This window comes from Molothrus aeneus, chromosome 16 (genome assembly GCF_037042795.1).
Source record: "Molothrus aeneus isolate 106 chromosome 16, BPBGC_Maene_1.0, whole genome shotgun sequence".
Taxonomy (NCBI): domain Eukaryota; kingdom Metazoa; phylum Chordata; class Aves; order Passeriformes; family Icteridae; genus Molothrus; species Molothrus aeneus.
The window spans coordinates 15,325,585-15,343,420 of record NC_089661.1 but is presented as its reverse complement, the minus strand read 5'-3'; the positions used below and the strand labels follow the sequence as shown (position 1 = coordinate 15,343,420).

General features: G+C 58.3%; 2 protein-coding genes across 4 annotated transcripts in view; one reads left to right on the top strand and one right to left on the bottom strand.

Annotated features, from left to right (window-relative positions):
* PKD1 (polycystin 1, transient receptor potential channel interacting) overlaps positions 1-13,668 on the top strand; it is an 83,523-nt gene extending 69,855 nt beyond the window's left edge. Inside the window, exons 30-46 of the mRNA XM_066560600.1 lie at positions 933-1,059; positions 1,686-1,802; positions 1,948-1,997; positions 2,147-2,349; positions 2,794-2,893; positions 3,445-3,563; positions 3,950-4,152; positions 4,653-4,847; positions 5,068-5,207; positions 5,775-5,902; positions 6,526-6,691; positions 7,249-7,374; positions 7,514-7,688; positions 8,115-8,402; positions 8,707-8,841; positions 9,108-9,422; positions 9,761-13,668. Coding sequence (XP_066416697.1) covers positions 933-1,059; positions 1,686-1,802; positions 1,948-1,997; positions 2,147-2,349; positions 2,794-2,893; positions 3,445-3,563; positions 3,950-4,152; positions 4,653-4,847; positions 5,068-5,207; positions 5,775-5,902; positions 6,526-6,691; positions 7,249-7,374; positions 7,514-7,688; positions 8,115-8,402; positions 8,707-8,841; positions 9,108-9,422; positions 9,761-10,306 — 3,133 coding nt within the window. The 3' untranslated portion in view covers positions 10,307-13,668. The remainder of the gene's footprint in view (positions 1-932; positions 1,060-1,685; positions 1,803-1,947; positions 1,998-2,146; positions 2,350-2,793; positions 2,894-3,444; positions 3,564-3,949; positions 4,153-4,652; positions 4,848-5,067; positions 5,208-5,774; positions 5,903-6,525; positions 6,692-7,248; positions 7,375-7,513; positions 7,689-8,114; positions 8,403-8,706; positions 8,842-9,107; positions 9,423-9,760) is intronic.
* A 350-nt stretch (positions 13,669-14,018) lies between these two features.
* Positions 14,019-17,836, bottom strand: part of TSC2 (TSC complex subunit 2) — a 34,377-nt gene continuing 30,559 nt past the window's right edge. For all 3 annotated transcript variants that reach the window (XM_066561228.1, XM_066561226.1, XM_066561227.1), the window contains 5 exons: positions 17,084-17,223; positions 16,804-16,882; positions 16,202-16,293; positions 15,841-15,939; positions 14,019-15,276 (listed from right to left, as the gene is read on the bottom strand). In XM_066561228.1, coding sequence (XP_066417325.1) covers positions 15,109-15,276; positions 15,841-15,939; positions 16,202-16,293; positions 16,804-16,882; positions 17,084-17,223 — 578 coding nt within the window. In that variant the 3' untranslated portion in view covers positions 14,019-15,108. The remainder of the gene's footprint in view (positions 15,277-15,840; positions 15,940-16,201; positions 16,294-16,803; positions 16,883-17,083; positions 17,224-17,836) is intronic.

Below are 17,836 nucleotides of genomic sequence, written 5' to 3'. Positions count from 1 at the left end.
TCCATCTCAGGTGTGTATAGGGTGTGGTGGGCAGTGTCCATCTCAGGTGTGTTTGGTGTGGTGGGCAGTGTCCATCTCAGCTGTGTTTGGTGTGGTGGGCAGTGTCCATCTCAGGTGTGTATAGGGTGTGGTGGGCAGTGTCCATCTCAGGTGTGTAAAGGGTGTGGTGGGCAGTGTCCATCTCAGCTGTGTTTGGTGTGGTGGGCAGTGTCCATCTCAGGTGTGTAAAGGGTGTGGAGGCAGTGTCCACCTCAGGTGTGTTTAGTGTGGTGGGCAGCGTCCACCTCAGGTGTGTTTGGTGTGGTGGGCAGTGTCCATCTCAGGTGTGTAAAGGGTGTGGTGGGCAGTGTCCACCTCGGGTGTGTTTGGTGTGGTGGGCAGTGTCCACCTCAGGTGTGTAAAGGGTGTGGAGGCAGTGTCCATCTCAGGTGTGTTTGGTGTGGTGGGCAGTGTCCATCTCAGGTGGGTAAAGGGTGTGGTGGGCAGTGTCCATCTCGGGTGTGTATAGGGTGTGGTGGGCAGTGTCCATCTCAGGTGTGTAAAGGGTGTGGTGGGCAGTGTCCATCTCAGGTGTGTATAGGGTGTGGAGGCAGTGTCCATCTCAGGTGTGTTTGGTGTGGTGGGCAGCGTCCACCTCGGGTGTGTTTGGTGTGGTGGGCAGTGTCCATCTTGGGTGTCCATCTCCTCCTGCCTATCCCCTTAGGGCAGGACACATTTTCCATCTGCTGGGAAGAGCTTCCTTGCTTGTGCCCTCCCCATTCTGAGGAGTCTGGCACCGGGACATGGATGACCAAAACCAGCCTGATTTTGGTTTCCAGGCCCGTTTCCTTCTGTGCACATCTGGAATTCCTGGTTGTGCCCTTTTGTCTGCTGCTTGCTGGCCTGGCCACCCCAAGTACTCCTGCTGACACTTTGTGTGCTCCTCCCTGCAGCAAGGTGGCCGTGTCCAGCCTGCTCCCTGTCACTGTGGACACGGTGGCTGTTGGCCTGGTGTCCAGCGTGGTCGTGTACCCTCTCTACCTGGTCATTCTCTTTCTCTTCCGGATGGCTCGTGGCAAGGTAAGGAGAGGGGATGGCTGCAGGCTGCTCAGGTGGGCAGGAGGCACCAGCTTTGCTTTTGGGAGGCTGAATTCTGCCTTTCCTGGGACCTCTCTCCTGCAGCTGGGCTCTGCCCTTGCCAGGTTGTGCTGCACCAGGGCCAGGCCTGCCCTGGCCTCTGCCTCCCTCCCGGCGCTCAGATCACTGCTGGCCTCTGTCAGTGCCCAGGCACCAAAAGGCAGATTTCAGAAGCTGTTTAGGCACTTCCTCGCTCAGGGTTTCAGTGTGTGTGACAGGCACCCAAATGCCCAAGGCAGGAGCCAGGAGCTGCTCAGTGGAGCCTCTCTGATGCCTGCCCTGGGCAAAGCTCAGCTGAGGCAGCTGGGCAGGATTAGCTGGGGATTTACCGACTAGTTAAGCACAATTAGCAGCCCCATTAAGTATTGCAGCCAGCTGCTTGGGGGCTGATGCGCAGCTAATGTGGCTGATGCTGCTGAGAGCACACGGGGAAAGCTCTCAGGCTCGGGGGCTTGTAGCTGGGACAGCCTGGATGGCCCTGGTTGTGGCACATGTGGCTACTGGGGTCAGAGGAGGATGGGCTGGTCTCAGTGGCAGTGTCACCTCTGTCCCTCCCGTGTGCCCTGCAGGTCTCCATCAGCCACACCGTGACTCACTCAGACCAGCAGTCCCTGGAGATCGACAACTACCTGGACTCCTCAATCCTTGACAGCTCCTTCCCCACCTTCCCCGGGCTCCAGGCAGAGGTGAGTGCTTCCCTCCCCGCAGCTGGGCAGGCTCCTGGAGGTGCCCGGGGCTAAGAGCAGCTCAGTGACCCCCGGTGCTCCCAGCCACTGCTCTGAGCAGGCTCACACCCGTGTCCTGCTCCTGAAACCTTCCTGTTCCCCACAGGCCTTCTCTGAGCAAACCAAGACAGATCTGTTCCTGGAGGACTCCAAGAGGTGCGTGGGTTTCTGGAGATGGAGCAAGCAGGGCTTCAGTCTGTGCTTGGCTGGGCTGGGCTTGGCTCCCACAGCTGTTTCTGCAGTCCCACCAGGTTCCTTTTCTCTGCTCCCCTCATTCCTGACCCCCCATTCCCATTTTCCCTCAGCCTGGTGCCCTGGCCCTCCAGCGAGGCCCTGCTCAGCTGGCCAGACCTGCTGAGCGACCCCTCCATCATGGGCAACACCATCCAGAAGCTGAAGAGAGGCCGGGCCAGCCGCCACCTGGGGCTGGAGGCGCCCCTGGGCCCCGAGGAGGACACGCTGTCCCTTGGCATCCACCAGGGACAGCCCCGGTACTTCTCAGCCTCAGGTGAGCCCCTGGCTCGGGCAGAGCTGCTGCCATCAGCGCTGGCTGCACCCTGGAGGGCAGGGCAGGAGGGTTGTGCCTGCTTTTAGTCTGGAAAAACAGAAATCCTGGTGGGCAGCAAACTGGGAGCCAGGAGAGGTGTGTTCCCATGGGAATGCTGCAAGCAGCCAGCGCTTCCTCACTGGTGTCAAAGCCACAGGGTGTCCCTGAGGCTCTGGAAGTGGCTGGAGAAGGAGAACTTGGCCTTCTGAAGCAGCTCTGTGGCCAAGCTGGGACGGACAGGAGCTGCAGGACAGGGAGCAGGGGAGGGCTGTCCCAGGGGGAGGACATGGCTGTCACCCTCCTCCTCCTCCCCAGTTCCAGCAGGTGCTGAGCCACGCCCTGGGGTGGTGCTGGGGGCTGTGCTCTGAGCTCCTGCCGACGCTGTCTGTGCTCTCTCTTTCCCAGATGAGGATCTGATCCGGCAGATCCTGGCAGATGGAGCCAGCGGCATCTCCCAGGACCTGGGGCCGTACATGAGGGCAGAAACAGATCTGATCTCAGGCCTGTGAGTGGCTGGGGAGCAGAGCCCCTCGGGGCCAGAGCCTCCCTCACACCCAGCTGGGCTCAGCTGCCTTTGGGATGCTTTCACGGGTCACTCTGTCCCTGCTGGCCATGGCTCCTGCAGCCCCCACAGCTCCAGGAGGGCACTGCCACCCTTCCAGGAGCCACCAGGAACCTCCCCTAAAGCCACAGCTGTGTCTCCAGCAGTTTTGGGCAATGTGCTGGGATGAGGGCTCCCTTCATGGCACTGATGGGAGGGAGAAGGGGATTCTGCCCAAATCCCTGTAGTGTTACCAAGCCCAGAACACCCTGCTGGCACCCTGACCAGCACCCCCAGGGCTGGCAGCCCCCAGCCACTGCAGATTGGCCAGCCAGGGGAGGGGAGGGACTGTCAGGCCCTGTCCATGGGACACACAGCAGTGTCTGTGCCCTGGGGATGTGTGTGATGTCCCAGCCCTGGTGCTGGCACTGGCATTCAGCCCCCTTGGTGCCAGCCTGCTCAGCACAGGCCCAGCAGTGGCACAGCTCTCAGCAGGCTCCCCCTGTGCCTGGCAGGTCCAGCGTGTTCGGGGAGAAGGTGGAGACTGTGATGATGCAGAGGCTGAACGACAAAGGGCAGAGCGTGGCACCTCCTCCCAGGGAAGTGAGCAGATCAGCCAAGTCCACCTGGACAGGTACCAGGCTGTGCCCCCGGGCTGTGAGGGGACAGGGCCCATCCCACACTACAGCACTGTGGGCTAAATGGGAAATAAAACGGAGAAGGAGCCCTGGGAAGGGCTGCTCCCTGCCTGGGATATCGCTGCTGTTTCCTGCCAGCTTCTCTTGCTTGGAGCCTGGATCTCAGTGCTGCCTGGGCCAGAACTTGTGCTGTGCCAGCCCCTGCAGTGTCCCCTGGGGAGGTTCTGCTCCCTGCAGAATGTGTGGGCTGGTCCCTCCAAACTCTCCCAGGCTGCTGGCAGCTCTGTGCTGCTGTGAGCACTGAGCCCAGCCCCTCCTGTGCCCACGGGGGCCTTTGCAGTGATGCTCATGCTGCTCTCCCTGCTCCTCCTGCTGCCCCCAGTTGCAGACCAGACGTTCAGGAAGCGCCTGCTCCCTCCCTGGTGCTCCCTGCTGGCCCATGGCATCAGCCTCCTGCTCCTGGCCGCCGCCGCGGGCGTCTCCGTGTGGATCGGGGTGGGCTTCTCCTCCAGCGTGGCCCTCATGTGGCTCATCTCAGGGATATTCAGCTTCCTGGCATCCTTCCTGGTCTGGGAGCCCCTGAAGGTGAGTGTGGCACGAGTGCAGCAGCACTGACCTGTACATGGAGTTAACAGCTGGAGTTAACTTGTCCAGCTGCTGATCACTGTCATGGAATTGATGAGGTCTGAAAAGCCCCTTAAAATTATCAAGTCCTTCAAACACCACCCCCGTGTTCACCACTAACCCAAGTCCCCAAGTGCCACATCCATGTGGGTGTTGAACACTTCCAGGCCTGGTGAATCCACCACTGCCCTGGGCAGCCCCTTCCAATGCTTGACAAGGCCTTCCACAAAGAAATGGGGTCAGAGTGGGCACTGAATGGTCCCTCCCATCCCTGCATCCCTCAGGAAGGGTAGAATGTGGACACCAGAGGCAGGTCTGGTGGCAGGGCTGGTGGCACTTGGTTTTGGAGGTCCAGGTAGGAGCTGTGCCTTGCTGGCTGTGCCAAGGGGCCTGTGGGAGCTGCTGCTGGATGCTGATGTGGCCCAGCTCCCTGCAGGCTCAGCCCTCTCCCTGTGCCCCAGGTGCTGCTGGAAGCCCTCTATTTCTCCCTGGTTGCCAAGAGGCTGCACCCAGAGGAGGATGACACCTTGGTGGAGCAGCCCTGTGTGGAGCACGTGTCCGAGAGGATCAGCAAGGTCCGGCCCCCGCAGGGATTTGCCCTCTTCCAGGCCAAGGAGGAGGCCAGGAAGGTCAAGCTGCTGCACAGGATGCTCAAGGTGGGACATCTCCTGCTGCCTGGTGCTCAGGGCTCTGACACATCTGAGTGTGGGCCCTCCCAGTCAGGCTGGGGTGTCCTGAGTGCTTGGCTCCAGCTCCTGCCTCAGTTTCTCAGCCTCTAAGTCTGATCCTGTTGCGTGGCCATGGACAGCACTGCTCTGCTGCAGGACTGGGATCCAGCCCTTCCATGCAATCCCATTTTTACCTTTTGCTTCCCAGAATTTCCTCATCTACATGATGTTCTTGCTGGTGGTCCTGCTCACCAACTACGGGGACGCCTCCCGCACCGGCCAGGCCTTCCTCCTGCAGAGCTCCATCAAACAGCAGCTGGGCAGCAACGACTTCCTGCTCATCAAGAGGTACCTGCCAGCCCCTGGGGGGGGCAGGGGGCTCAGCTCTTGGGCTTGTGCTCCACACTCTGTCCCATAAGAGGTTCCTTGGTGCCCATGTGCAGCTGGGCACTCCACAGCAGTGAGCATCTCCTGTTTGTGGTTCTGCTGCTCCCTTGGAGAGCAGAGGGGCCTCTGGGGATTGAGAGGTTTAATTTCTGTGAGGTTTAGTGATTTCCCCAGTGGGAAAAGGGCTGTGGGAGCTGATGTTGATCTTTCTGGAGCTGCTGTAAAGCACAAGAGCTTCTCTGTCTTCAGAATTTACGGCCTCAAGTTGTAGCCATGAACAGGGTCATGAGAGCCAGAAATGGCATCTTGGCCAGAGTCTTTCCTCACTCTGCACATGAGTTTAACTGGATTCAATTTTCCCAGCTGATTTTCCACAGCCCTGGGAGCTCCCAGCAGCCCAGTCTGGCACTGGGATCACTGGGCTGTCCCTGCAGAGCCCTGGGCTCTCTGTGCACATCAATGTGGCTTCTGCGTGCCCCAAAGCCCCCGGAACTTTGACTCAGCAATCTCACACCTTCCCCCCCGCAGGTCGGATCAGTTCTGGGTGTGGATGTCCCAGGTGTTCCTCCCTTACCTGTACAACAACGGCTCTGGCCAGGAGAGCCACAGCACCACGCTGGGGACGGCCCGGCTGCGGCAGCTCCGCCTGCAGGGAGGTACGAGGGAGGGAGGGAGGGCAGGGACGGGGGCTCTGCTGTCACACTGGGAGGTGACAGTCCTGCAGGGGCAGCTCTGGGCGCAGCTGGGGCTGAGGGAGGCAGCACAGGTTGGGCAGGCAGTGGTTCTGCTCTGCACAGATGAACTGGGGCAGTGGATCATGGAATGGTTTGGGCTGGGAGGGACCTTGAGGTTCATTCAGGGACTTCCACGTCCTGGCCTTGGGCACTGCCAGGGATCCAGAGGCAGCCACAGCTTCTCTGGGCACTCTGTGCCAGGGAACAACTCCATCCCAATATCCCATCTAACCCTGCCCTCTGGCAGTTTGAAGCCAATGATGTATCCAGGGACCAGAGTGCAGCTACCCAAGGCCAGTTGGGATGCCTCTCTTCTCCTCCACTTGTACCCACCTAATCCACTCTGACCTGGAGGCATGGCTATATCATGACTCCTAAACTGGACAGCTATTTTTATTATTAATATCCATCTTTTCCTGAATCCCTGACCTGTGCATGCCCATTCCCTCACCCTGGTGCACTGGTGGGAATGGGTTTGGAGGGGTTGGGAGGGAAGGTGAGCCCCGTGCTGGCTGTGCTGGGCTCACAGGGTGGTCTCATTGCAGCTGAGTGCCAGCAGAGTGCCCAGGACATCCTGCAGGGCATGGGCAGTGCCCAGAGGAGCTGCACTGACCAGCACAGCTTTGCCACTGCTGACTATGGAGTGGGCTGGGAGAGCCCAGCCGGGAACGGGACGGCGGCGTGGGCGCACTCAGCACCCGACCTGGCAGGGTAAGGGCTGCCCTGCCTGCTCCCTGCCCTGCTCCCTGCCCTGCTCCTCCTCCAGGGACCCTTACACACCTCTCCAAGGTCTTTACAATGCCCTGGGCTGTTCCCAGCCCTCACCTCAGCCCCTGAGCCTGGCAAAGGGGGGATGGACATGGAAATTCTGAATGGCCTGAGCAGCAGCGTTGTGCTGTTCTGGGGGCCCAGGGACAGGGGCATCAGCTCTGCTCCTTCCAGGGCACAGACAGGGCAGGGGAACCCAGCAGCCCAGATTTCCGCTCAAGGGGTGACAGCAGGTTGTCCTGCACCCTGGGCAGGACATAAATCACACTTGGTTTCTTCTCTGGTTTGTCCCCAGAGGCATCATCTCCATGCAAGTGTGAGCCACAACAGGGCTTGGGGCTGCTCTGAGGTTGGGAGGTGGATCAATGCACCCCTGTAATCTGTCCTGTGAAATAAATCCTGAGGGGCAGGGTCTGCATCCGCACACCAGATCCTGGCCTGCCACGCAGGAGAGCACCCAGTGTCCTTCAGCCTCACCCACGGCTCCTCTTCCTCTGCAGGATCTGGTACTGGGGCTACATCTCCTTCTACGACAGCAGTGGCTACGTGCAGGAGCTGGGCCCTTCCCTGGAGGAGAGCCGGGCTCAGCTGGAGTTCCTGCAGCAGCACACGTGGATCGACAACATGTGAGTGAGGCAGGGCAGGGGGAGTGGGAGTGTGCTGCTGCCCCCTGGGCTCCTCAGCAGTGCTGCTGGAGTGTCACCGGGCCACAGGACCCGTGTCCCCCCCGAGAGTGGCCCCTGAGCTGCTGCTGTCCCCCTGCAGGAGCCGGGCAGTGTTTGTGGAGCTGCTGCAGTACAACCCCAGCGTGGACCTGCACGTGGCCCTGACGCTGCGCCTGGAGTTCCCTGGGGCTGGCCAGGCCATCGCCGCTGTCACCGTCAGCCCCTTCCCCCTGCTGCGCCTCAGCGCGGGGGTCACCCTGCAGCTGCTCATGATGGTCAGTGTGGGGCCTCCCCTGCACCCCCTGCCCTCTGCTGGGGGCTCTGGGGACCCTCACCCAGCCTGGGCACTGTGGACTCGAGCTGCTCTGCCTGTCCCCACATCTGTCACCCTGCCTGGGTGGGTGTCAGCAGAGCCCTCATCCCCTGGGCGCTGCCACCCTGCCACAGGGGCACTGGGTGTGGGCACTGGGGGCCTTCAGCAGGGATTGGGGTGCTGGATGAGCGAGGAGGGCAGGGCAGAAGGCAGGGGGTGCTCCAGGTGTGCAGTGGTGGAACTTGGCCTGGTTTGGGGAGATTTTGCTGTCCTGGGTGCAGCAGAGCAGTCAGGGCTTGTCCTCTCATCTCCTGGTACCTTCTCCACTCCTCCTCTCCTGGTAATGTCTCCATCACCTCTCCTGGTGACCTCTCTGTTCCTCCCCCAGGTGTTCCTCATGCTGTTTGTGGTTTACTTCGTGGTGTCAGAGTGTCTGGCCATCAAGAAGGAAGGCAGAGCCTACTTCACCCTGTGGGGCAACTACAGCCAGTGGCTTTTCATCCTGCTCACCACGTGCACGGTGCTGGTGCACCTCAGCCAGGCCACCCTGGCTGACCAGCAGTGGCTCAGGTACCTCAGCAACCGCAGGGGCTTCACCAACTTCTACCAGGTGGCCTTCCTCAGCTCTGTCTTCAGCAGCCTGGCCGCGTTCCTCCTCTTCCTCCTGACCGTGCAGGTACAGAGGGCTGGGGGAGCTGCACGTGGCTGCTGGCTGCTTTGGCCCTGCTGTGTTTGTCACCCCTGCACAGCCCTGCCAGGGGAGGGGGTGGCAGGGAGGCCACCTGTGTCTGTGCTGGGTACTTTGAGGTCTCTGAGGCCTCTGGACCCTCAGTTCCCTTGGGGAATGCAGTCAGATGGTTCTGTCTGCAAGGAACCTGCAGGCTGGGGTGTTTGTGCTCTGCTGGGGTTTGGGTTTCTCAGGTGTTTCTCACCCTTCCTGGGCTGGGGTGTGTCCATAAGTCCCTCCTCTCCCCTCCCAGGCTGCCCAGCAGCTGCGCTTTGTCCGGCAGTGGTCAGTGTTTGGGAAGACCTTCCAGAAGTCCCTGAAGGAGCTGATGGCTGCAGGGGTGGCCTTCGCCCTCCTCCTCCTGGCCTACGCCCAGCTCGGCTTCCTGGTAAGCACCCCTGTTCCCCTCCCTCACAGAGGGGCTGCTGTGGTCCTGCTGCCCCTTTTCCCTCGCCCTGGCATGACATGAGCAAAGCCCCTGGGTCCCCTGGTCACTCTGTGCCCATCCTGCTGCCAGCACCTTTGGCCGGGGGCTGTCCCTGCCCCAGCCCATTTGTGGGGCACCCCTTAGGGCCCATGTTGGGGGGGATATTGAGGGTCAGGGGAACACCTTGCTCTGCTCCCTTCTCACACATCTCCTCTGTCCCTCCGCAGCTCTTCTCCTCCTCCTCCGAGTCCTTCCGCAGCGTGGGCAGCAGCCTCCTGCTGCTGCTGGCCCTGCTGCGGGGCAGCGCCAGCCTGCGGCCCTGCCTGCCCGAGGCCTCGGGGCTCTACTGCCTCTTCTGCACCTCCTACGTGGTGCTGGAGGCGTGGATCGTGCTGCGGCTGCTGGCGGTGGTGCTGATCCACAGCTACCGCGAGATGCACTTCGAGCTCTACCGGCCCGCCTTCGAGCCCCAGGACTACGAGATGGTCGAGCTCTTCGTGCGCAGGCTCAAGATGTGGATGGGCTTCAGCAAAGCCAAGGAGGTGAGGCCTGCCTGGGGGCTCTGTGGAGAAGGGGCATGGTGGCACAGAGCAGCACCCACCGTCCTTAGCCTTTCCCTGCCTCTGGCTCCTTCCTGCAGCTGGGTTTCTCTGACAGGCAAGGGTAGGAGCAGTGGCCAGCCCGGGGGCCCATGAGAGATGGGGAAGTGTACAGGCATCAGCTGCCCATTCTCAGCCCCACAGCCCCATGTGGCTTTATCTGGGATCCAGCCCCTGCCTGTCACACGAGGAATGGCTGGGAGCAGCCCTGGAGCTGTTTGGGGTGTTCCCCCTTCCCAGCTCCTGCCCTAACGCTGCCCCTTTCTCCTCTTCCCCTCCAGTTCCGGCACAAGGTGAGGTTCGAGGGGATGGAGCCGCTGCCCTCGCGAGACTCCAGTGACTCCAAGTCCTTCCGTGGCCCCACTCCCAGCGCCGCCTCCGACAGCTCCAGGACCTCCACGTCCTCCAGCCAGCTGGACGGGCTGAGCCTGGTGCTGAGCGCCCGCGACAGCCTGGAGGTGGACGCCGACATCCAGCGGCTCCTGTCGCTCTTCGAGATGCTGCTGGCGCAGTTCGACCGCGTCAACCAGGTGACGGAGGACGTGTCCCGCATCGAGCACCTGCTCGAGTTCTCCCGCAGCCGCCGCGCCCGCAGGAGGCACTGCGGGCCCGAGGGAGGCCCGGAGCAGGGCCCGTCCCCGGAGGCACCGGACACGGAGCCGCTGTCGCCGCGCTGTGCCGGGGCCGTGCCCGTGCCCGTGCCCGGGCGGCTGCTGCGGGCCAGCCGCGGGGTCAGCGCGGCCGCGGGCACGGCGGGCAAGCCCTGCACGGCCAGGAGGAAACGGCCCCTGCGGGCCAAGAACCGGGTGCACCCCACGGTGAAGTAACGGGGTGCGGGAGCGATGCCCTGGCAGGGCTTTGTTGGGTGGGCTGTGCCCGCCCGGAGCTGCCGCGGCGGCTGGGCCGGCCGGGCACAGGGGGCTCCGGCCACGCCGCGGGCACGGCCACCGGCCCTCCGGGAGCGGCCCCAGGGAGCGTTCCAGGGGTAGAGATGGACGGGGAGAAGGCCGAGCCTTTCCCCAGGGCGTGAGCAGGTGCAGGAGATCCCTGCTGGCTCACAGGGTGTTCAATGGCCCCGGCTGCAACCGGCCACAGGTGGGACTGGGGTGGGCACAGGGGGACGGGACAAAGCTCTCCCCCTTCCCTGCTGGCTGTGCCGGGTGGGAAAGGGAAAGGAGAGCCCCAGGCCTTGAAGGTTTGAACCAAGTCTTGGATTTTTGTCGACCAGACGCACTGTGGAGGAAAGCGACAGCTTTCAAGAAGGTATTTAACCCACCTTGTTTTTTAAGCATAAATAGATATATAGAGAAATGCTATCTACACCCAGAGCAGTTAATTTCCAGTATTGGCTACTTTTATCCTCCAGAAATTGGTACTATTATTTGTATTTAAAGAAATCCAATATTTAAAACAAAGGACATTGCAGCGAGCTGGGGACGAGAGAGCCCTGGGCTGCCTCAGCCACCTCCCAGCGTGGGGTTCCCAACCTCCCAGCGTGGGGTTCCCAACGTGCTGGTGTCACTGCGGTCCCCACCTGCCCTGTCCCCCCGCCGTGGCCCCGGGGTGCAGGCGCCGCTGGCTGCTTGGCTTCTCTAACCCAAGGAATGTATTGCCCTAAGTATATGTATTTTTTTTTTTGGTTTACTTGTTCCTATGTACTGCCCAGCACTTTAAACAAGGCTTTCCTCAGCTACCAGTGACACGTGCGAGCTAAGAATGGGATAATATATCACAAAAGCAGTATTTTGTTTGTTTAAATCATAAACTGAAATGGGCAGGGAGGAGGGGAGCGCAGCCCCAGCTCGGGCAGCAGTGCCAGCACCTTCCCTGAGCACAAAGGAGGCAGGTGAAGCCCTGAGGGAGCTTTTTTGGGGTCCCTCCAGCCCTGCCAGCTGGGATTCACCATGTGCTGGGCTACAGCTGCTGGGCTACAGCTGGCCTGTGCCATGGGGCTCCCCAGATCACAGCCTGGGGGTGCCTGAAGCCCCCCCAGGGGCTGCCTTCCCCTCCTCAGCCCCATTTCACCTTATGGCTATTGTAAGTAATTTATATGGGGTTTGTTTGGTTTTTAAATGTATATATTTTTGTATGTTTGCTATATTTTCATAGCATCGGTACCGTGTTTGAAACATGTAGATAGGAGACAGAACACTATTGTCAGAGTTATTTAAAGGATGTATTAAGTGCTTCTTCCTGGGAATGTCCCGTGTATATAAGGATTGGGTGTCTGTGTGTGTGTGCTGCGTGTGCTCTCCTGGGCTGGCTCGGGGCAGTGGCCTCAGGTGGATGGGGAAGAGCCCCCAGTGGGCTCCTCTGCGTGTTCCAGAACCTGCTCCATGCTTTGGACAGGTGAGAGGGTGGAAGGGAAGGATGAGGGGGCAGAGCTGCAGGGCAGGGGCCTTGGGTTCAGCTGCCTCTGGTGCTGGTGGGCCTGGACCCTTCCCAGGCAGGGAGACTTTTCCAGGTGGAGAGAGGGGGCTCCTAGAGCACTTCCACTGCTCCATGCCCTCCTGAGCCTCCCCTCCAGCCCCCAGCTGTGTTGGATACTTGAGAAGATTCCATTCCAGCATCCGTGTGCTCCCCTGGCCATGTGAGTCAGGGTGGCTGCAGGGGGACGCTGGCTGCTCTGGGGTGCCTTTGGGACAGGTCTGAGTTACCTTTGGAAAGCTCAGGTGCTGTGCAGGACAGATGCTGTGGAAAGGTTGCAGAGGGATGAGGCAGGAGAGGACAAGTGAGGTGGTGCTTGGTCAGCATGGAGGTGTTGGAAGAGCAGAGGGCACAGAGAAGTGCAGTGCAGAGGGGAGAAATGCAATCCTGGTAACCAGGACAGGGGGGGAGAGGGCAGAGAGGGGCCCAGAGGGCAGGAGTGGGACAGGGAGGTGTCTGCAGCAGGCAGAACCAACAGCTGGAGGCTGAGCCCAGGGCTGGGACCAGGTGCTGGTCAGCTTTGTGCTCACAAAAAACCCTGGTTTTCAAGCCAGAGACAGACAACTATTATTGCCTTGGATTTTTTGTTCCTTTAACTTCCCAGGCAGCGCAGCACCAGGCTCAGCTCTGGCACATGTCCGTGACACCTTTTTGGTGACAGGGACAGTGGCATGTTCCCAAAGCAAGGCAGTAAGAGGAGCAGTGGGGAGGTGTCCCAGAGAGCTGGGATGGCCCCAGGGCTGGAGTCCCTCCAGCTCCAAAGCTCCTTTCCTCACACCCCTGCCCTGGCACAACCCGTCTCACCTGTGTGGAGCACCAGGGGTGTAGATCCAGCCATCCCAAGGGCTCTGTGGGAATACTCAGTGATTGAAAGGTCCCAAATAAACCAAGCAGGTCTTGGAAGTCTCTTGAAGAGCCAAAAAGTTCAGTTCCTGATGGTCAGTTCTCAGCTCGAGTATCCTCACTAGGAGAGGTTGGGAGTAGGAGGGAAGGAGGGGCCAGCAAGGCCCCAAATGCTTCTGAGCAGCCCTTCCTAAGCTAAGGGGCAGCTGGAACAAAGATGCTCCCCAAATCCATGTGGATTTTGTTCCCAAGTGCCTGTTCCTTGCCCTGTGTGTGTGTGTGTGTGTGTGGCTGTGACTCGGTGTGTGTGACGTTCCCAAGTGCTCCTCCCGATGCCAGAGGAGCAGGAATGGGATCAGACAATGCCCTACTTCCCTGAAGTACGGGGAGCAGCTCTGCCCCCACAGTCCCTCGAAAAGCCCAGCCCTGCGTGGCGGGCAGCACCCACAGCTTCCAGCACTCTCAGCTCTCCTCCAGCAGCTTCTGTGCCAGCTCAGCAGCGTCCCAGGGTCCCCTCCATGTCCCAGCTAAGGCGATTCAGTCATGGAGTTACACCCTCACAGCAATGAACTTGACTCGAAGCCCATCAATCCCCCTGAATGTATATTTTTGTGTCTGTAGTCACTGAGAGATGGTGTCTTATTTATTGCCTTGAATCTCACAGTGATGTATCAGGATCAAGCTGCTTAAATGAAAAATGAGACCCCCATCCATTTGTTCCAAGGGAGAGGGAGGGACTTCTCTAAGTGCCTTATTTTTTTCTAATTTTTGGTTTTTTTTAAAGAACAATGATTGTGACCAAAATGCCAACAGTTCCTGTCTGGTCAGCATTTCATTGCAAACAAAAATGGTGTATTTTGTAACTGTGGGGATGTTTCTTACAAAGCGACAAAGTCAAATAAACACTTGACTGCTAAAACCTGGCTCAGGTGCTTTTGTCCTGATCGAACTCCTCCTCTCCACCCCACCCTCATTCTCTCTGCAGCTATAATTTTAATTAAGGTCTCCTGCACAGCACAGGACACTTCCTAAAATCCTCCAGCCTATCAGGGCTGGTGTTAATGAATGAGCTCACCTGTTGTCACTGGGGGTGGCACAAGGACAAAGGTGACAAAGTCCCCTCCCCAGTACAGAGGGAATATCCCAGTCCAGGACTGGAACACAGCCAGGAATCCGTGTGTCCAGCACTGGGAGCAAACCAGGTTGGGAAACTAAACCAGGATAGGAGGAAGGATTTATATGGAACTTTCCAGGACATCGAGACCATGCTGATCAGACAAATATTTTATTTCCTGTATGACTCATAAACACTCGAACACAACAGACACTTGGTGCTCCCACACACCTGCACAGGTGAGGGCTGTCCCTCTGTCCCCTCACCTGTCCCTTCACAGTCCCACATTGTGCACATTGCACTTGTCTTCATCTCCCTGCTGGCAGCCATTCCCACAGCCACGCTTCCCCCTCACGGGCCAAGCAGGAGATGAAGTTCTCACAGTATAGTCCAGCTTATGAGGTGCCTCCCAGTTGGGTAGTGTAGTGTCTGGTGCCCTCCTTGCCTCAGGACAGGCTGCAAGTCCCATTCCAGCTGTGCCCACCCGCCTGGAAGCTCCAACTGAACTGCTTCAGTCTCCCCTGAGAGCCTCCCTGTCAGGGAATAAGCAAAACTCGTGGGGAGATGATGCCCCAAGACTTGTCAGCAGTCAAAAAGGGATTTACCAGGTGCATGGGGAAGGGTGAGACACCCCAGCATTCCTGCAACCAGGGAAAGTCTGCAGATGGCCAAAATGAAGAGAAATCTTGGGAACTTAAACAGCATTCTGGGCAAGGGAGAATGCAAATTAACTCTTTCCAGAGCTGGCAGCAGAATGAGTCAGAGCCTGAAGAGTCCAAGTGCTGACAGCCCTGATGCTCAGGGAGGAGCTGGGATTCTGGGGTGCTCAGAAATAGCAACTGGATTTTCAATACTTCATATTTCATTCCCAACAGTCCTCAAAAATCCCTCAATTCCTGTACCTTCACATGAGGATTTGCAGAGTATCATCCTTTGTCTGCTTCCACCAGGAGCTGGTGTGGAAGGAGTCCAAAGAAAGGTTCTGCAGGGAAGTTCCCAACAGAGAAGCTTTGAAACAGCTCAAATCAAACCAAACACAGTGGGTTGGTCCTCTGGGAGCTTCTGCTGGGAATCCAGTGTCATCCTCAGGGGCACCCAAAGCTCCTGGCAGGTCCAGTGCCAAGTCCACATGCAAGGAGCAGCCAGGCTGCGCCTCCCAATCCCTGTGTCCATGCAGGTGCAGGGATCAGCAGGCAGGGAACACAATGGCCTCAGTGTCCCTGCAGGGACACCCCGAGCCCGGCCTTACACGAACTCGGTGAAGTCATCCACAGAGGAGATCAGCCTCTTCCTCTGCCCCGTCTCGTAGCTGGGAGGGGGGTCCTGGGGGATCTGGGGAGGGGGCTTTGTGGGGGCAGAGGGGTGCAGCTGCAGGGGAAGGCCAGGGCTCTGGTACTGTGTCTCTTCACGGAGCTGAAAGGCAACAGAGAGCAGGTGAGCTCCGTTCTCTCCAAAATTCTTCCAAATCTCTATCTGGGCAGGGCAGGTTACCAGGACACTGTGACAGTGCCACTCTGTGTCCAGGTATGGGACAGCAGCAGGAATTTCCCATGGAAAGGGTGGTCAGGCACTGGAAGGAGCTGCCCAGGGAGGTTTGGAGTCCCCATCCCTGGAGGTGCCCAAGGAATTCCTGGAGGTGGCAATCTCCAGGCTGGGGACAAGGTGGGCATCAGACACAGCTGGGACTCAATGGGTTTGGAGGGCTTTTCCAATATCAGTGATTCTGGGATTCCAGGATTAAGCTTCCCAAAGCCCTTACTGCCAGTGGAATGGTTTGACACTGCCACACTTGAACTGGATGATCCTTAAGGTCCCTTCCAACCCAAACTCCGTGATTCCATGACCAGCTGGAGTCTAAGCTCTGTACACACAGCCCTCCTCTCTCTCAGCCAGTGCTGACAGCTGCTGTCACCTGCCTCAGCTGCAGGCAGAGTCTCAGTGAAGCCCAGTCCCACCCCTCAGAGCAGCTGCACTCACCCGGTGCCGCAGCCTCTTGATGTGGCGCAGCCTCGCGATCCATTTGGACGGGTAGGTGTCCGTGGGGTTGGATCTGCTGTGGTGGACCTGGGAAGCCATCTGGGTTGGGAAGGGTGGGGAGAAGCAGGGAAAGAGAGGAGCCACATTAACGTAACCACAACAATAAAATCCATCAAATTTTCAGAGCAGTTTGACAGCAACTGCAATCCAGCTCCGAGTTAGGACTGCTCAGGTGCCAACTCTGGCTTCAAGGTCAAGTAGAAAAGTTGCTCCTTTGCTTTAGCAGGCCCAGCCTGTTTCTTTGGAAGCTGGTGATGGGCCAAGGCAGCAGCTGGAAGCTCAGGGAGCTGGGGGTACTCACGTTGGCATGCAGGGCCATCTGACGGGCCACGAAGGGCAGGTTCTTGTCAGAGATGATCTTGGCAACACTCGTGTCCACCAGACCCTCCATGTCTTCAGTTTAAAGGAATAAGAAAAAAATTCTCATAAGACAGTTAAGAAGCCAAAGGTTGCTAGGAACTAAATATCTAAGTCAAATAAACCTGAGGAATTGTATCAAGTCCCCACAGGTTCCCCAGCTCCTGCTTTAACAGAACCTGCTCTGCAGTTTAACGTAACTGGCTCTCAAATTCTGGCTGCTCCATAAAGGTTTGGGGAGAGCTTGCTGGGCTCTCACATGAACCAAGTGTGAGCCAGAAACACCTTTGGTAAAGCACCTGCACCAGCACTGCTGAACCCCAATGTCCTCCAGCATTCCCAAGCAGCTGCTGCAGGGAGGGATCTACTCTGCTGCTGGCACTGGGTCCTGAGCTTGAACACAGCATGAGCAATCCAGAGAAGGTACACGAGCAGGGCAAACCCAGATCTAACTGGGCAAACTGGTTCCAGAGAGTTTCTCCTGGAAGTTTTAACTTTGGAAGCACAAACCCCCAGCACAGCAAAGGCTGAGGAATCCATTCCCACCTTTCCGGCACTGCAGCGTCACCAGGTTACAGTCGTAGTCCAGAGGGGTGATGATCACATGCACAAAATTGAACTGCCCCTGAGGAGAAGCCAATGAACCAGTCAGAAACATTTCCCTGGCAGCATCATAGTCTGAGAATGCCAGAAGCACACAGCAGTGAACCCACCACAGCCAACAGCTCCCCCTATAACCCCCACACAGCTTTCAGGGTAACACCCACACATGAGGGTTACAAGCCTGTGCTCCTGCTGTAACACACCCACGAGGAAAATCCCCTACCTTTATTGTGCCCAGTTTGAAATCCTCTCCAGAATCATTGTAAACAATGGAAACAAAATCATTCCCCAGGTGCCTCTTCTTGTCACAGCGGTATTTATCCAAATCCTTTGTGGGCATCAGAGTAGCAATGTGGAAAATGGCTGGAGAGGGAACACACAGATCCTTAGGCTGGGCTGGGAAAGCAGCAATGCTCACATGCCAGTAATAAAAATACAAACTGTGCTCTCTCTATAGGTTTGTCCCCATTTGTGACAGCTGAATCCATTCCCACTGGATGCTCCAGGACTCTCTGGAGCAAGGGGTGAAGCAGCCAGTGGGAAGGACTACAGCAGCACAGAGAGGAGACCCTGGGTTAGGGAGGAAAGAGGCAAAAGAGCTTAAACCAGGACTAGCCCTAACTGAGCTCTGCAGAGCCCCAGGTGGAACTGGACTCCATGTGATGAGCACAGAGCTGTGCAGAAAAATTTAGGAGTTTCACCATATCCTGCTGGACCCTGGATGATTTCTGCACTGCTTGGTGCTGCAGGAGCTGGGTGACACTGCAGTGACACGAGCCATGGCCACAGCAGTGACACCCCCTGCTCTGAGCTGCTCTTCAGAGAAACACAGCAGCACTGACACCACCCTCAGTGAGCTTTTACAGCAGCTAAATCTGCAAACCAAACCCTGCCTGCCTTTAAAGAGCTGATAATTTCACAAATTTACAGAGCAGATCTTTTCACTGCTTTACAGAGCAGAGCATTATAAAACTGA